Raw genomic sequence first — 901 nt, 5'->3', positions numbered from 1 at the left:
ACGGAAAAAGACAAAAAGCTAGTTGTTCTGAACAAAGAAAACCCTGAAGTATTTACATGCTAAGTAGTCTGAGCTTCCCCAATCACATTCAAATCACACCCCTACATAACACCCTCAAAAGTTTGAAATCTTACAGTAGGTGAGCTGTAGTTTAAGCTACAAGGCTCCCAAAATCATGAAGGAAGCCAGAATGAGACTGTGCAGGTAGAAAATCCCAGCAGTTAATCTCAATCTGTCTTTCCCCAAATTAGGATAAACACTAATATATCTGATGTGGCACGTAGAAAGCTACACTGGAGCAAGCTGGGTCTTCTGCTGAACTTGCCATCAAATACTAAGGGAAAACAGGGAATGGGGTTGGTTTTATTTTTTTAAAGCTGCAGAAGTTATTCTATTATAAAGGGACATGGCTGAACAAGTAGGAAACAGATTCCCCATTGTGAGTTCTCCTGATGGCTTCTGCAAGGATCATGGAGATGTCGATCACCTAGAAAAACAAAAAAGGCATCAGGTTAATGTCATATGGACAGAGATGACTGGCCAATTTGCCCTTCCCCTTAAAACTGCTGCACTGCACTGTTTCTCCTCATTAGTCTTCACTCAGCTACTCTTCCTAACAATTTTTAATATAACCACTTAGGAAAGACCCAAAATGCTAATAGAAGAAAAACGTTGACTCAGGACCATCAAAATCGTGGTAGATTGGCATTTAAAAATCCTTAAGAATGAAAAAAGAAAAAAAGGGCCGGCCCGTGGCTCACTCGGTAGAGTGCGGTGCTGGTAACACCAAGGCCCCGGGTTCGGATCCCACATAGGGATGGCCGGTTCGCTCACTGGGTGAGCGTGGTGCTGACAACACCAAGTCAAGGGTTAAGATCCCCTTACCGGTTATCTTTAAAAA

At 42.5% G+C, this 901-nt stretch overlaps 1 protein-coding gene across 2 annotated transcripts in view; it reads right to left on the bottom strand.

Moving 5' to 3' along the window:
- Positions 1 to 343: 343 nt before the first annotated feature.
- The window catches only part of PRPS1 (phosphoribosyl pyrophosphate synthetase 1), an 18,633-nt gene continuing 18,075 nt past the window's right edge, over positions 344 to 901 (bottom strand). For both annotated transcript variants that reach the window (XM_008581432.1, XM_008581431.1), the window contains exon 7: positions 344 to 487. In XM_008581432.1, the coding sequence (XP_008579654.1) occupies positions 395 to 487 (93 nt within the window). In that variant the 3' untranslated portion in view covers positions 344 to 394. The remainder of the gene's footprint in view (positions 488 to 901) is intronic.

The sequence above is a fragment of the Galeopterus variegatus genome, unplaced genomic scaffold (genome assembly GCF_000696425.1).
Source record: "Galeopterus variegatus unplaced genomic scaffold, G_variegatus-3.0.2 Scaffold2355, whole genome shotgun sequence".
In the NCBI taxonomy this organism is placed as follows: domain Eukaryota; kingdom Metazoa; phylum Chordata; class Mammalia; order Dermoptera; family Cynocephalidae; genus Galeopterus; species Galeopterus variegatus.
Note: the sequence above shows the minus strand (reverse complement) of the source record. Positions and strands in the feature narration are given on the sequence as shown.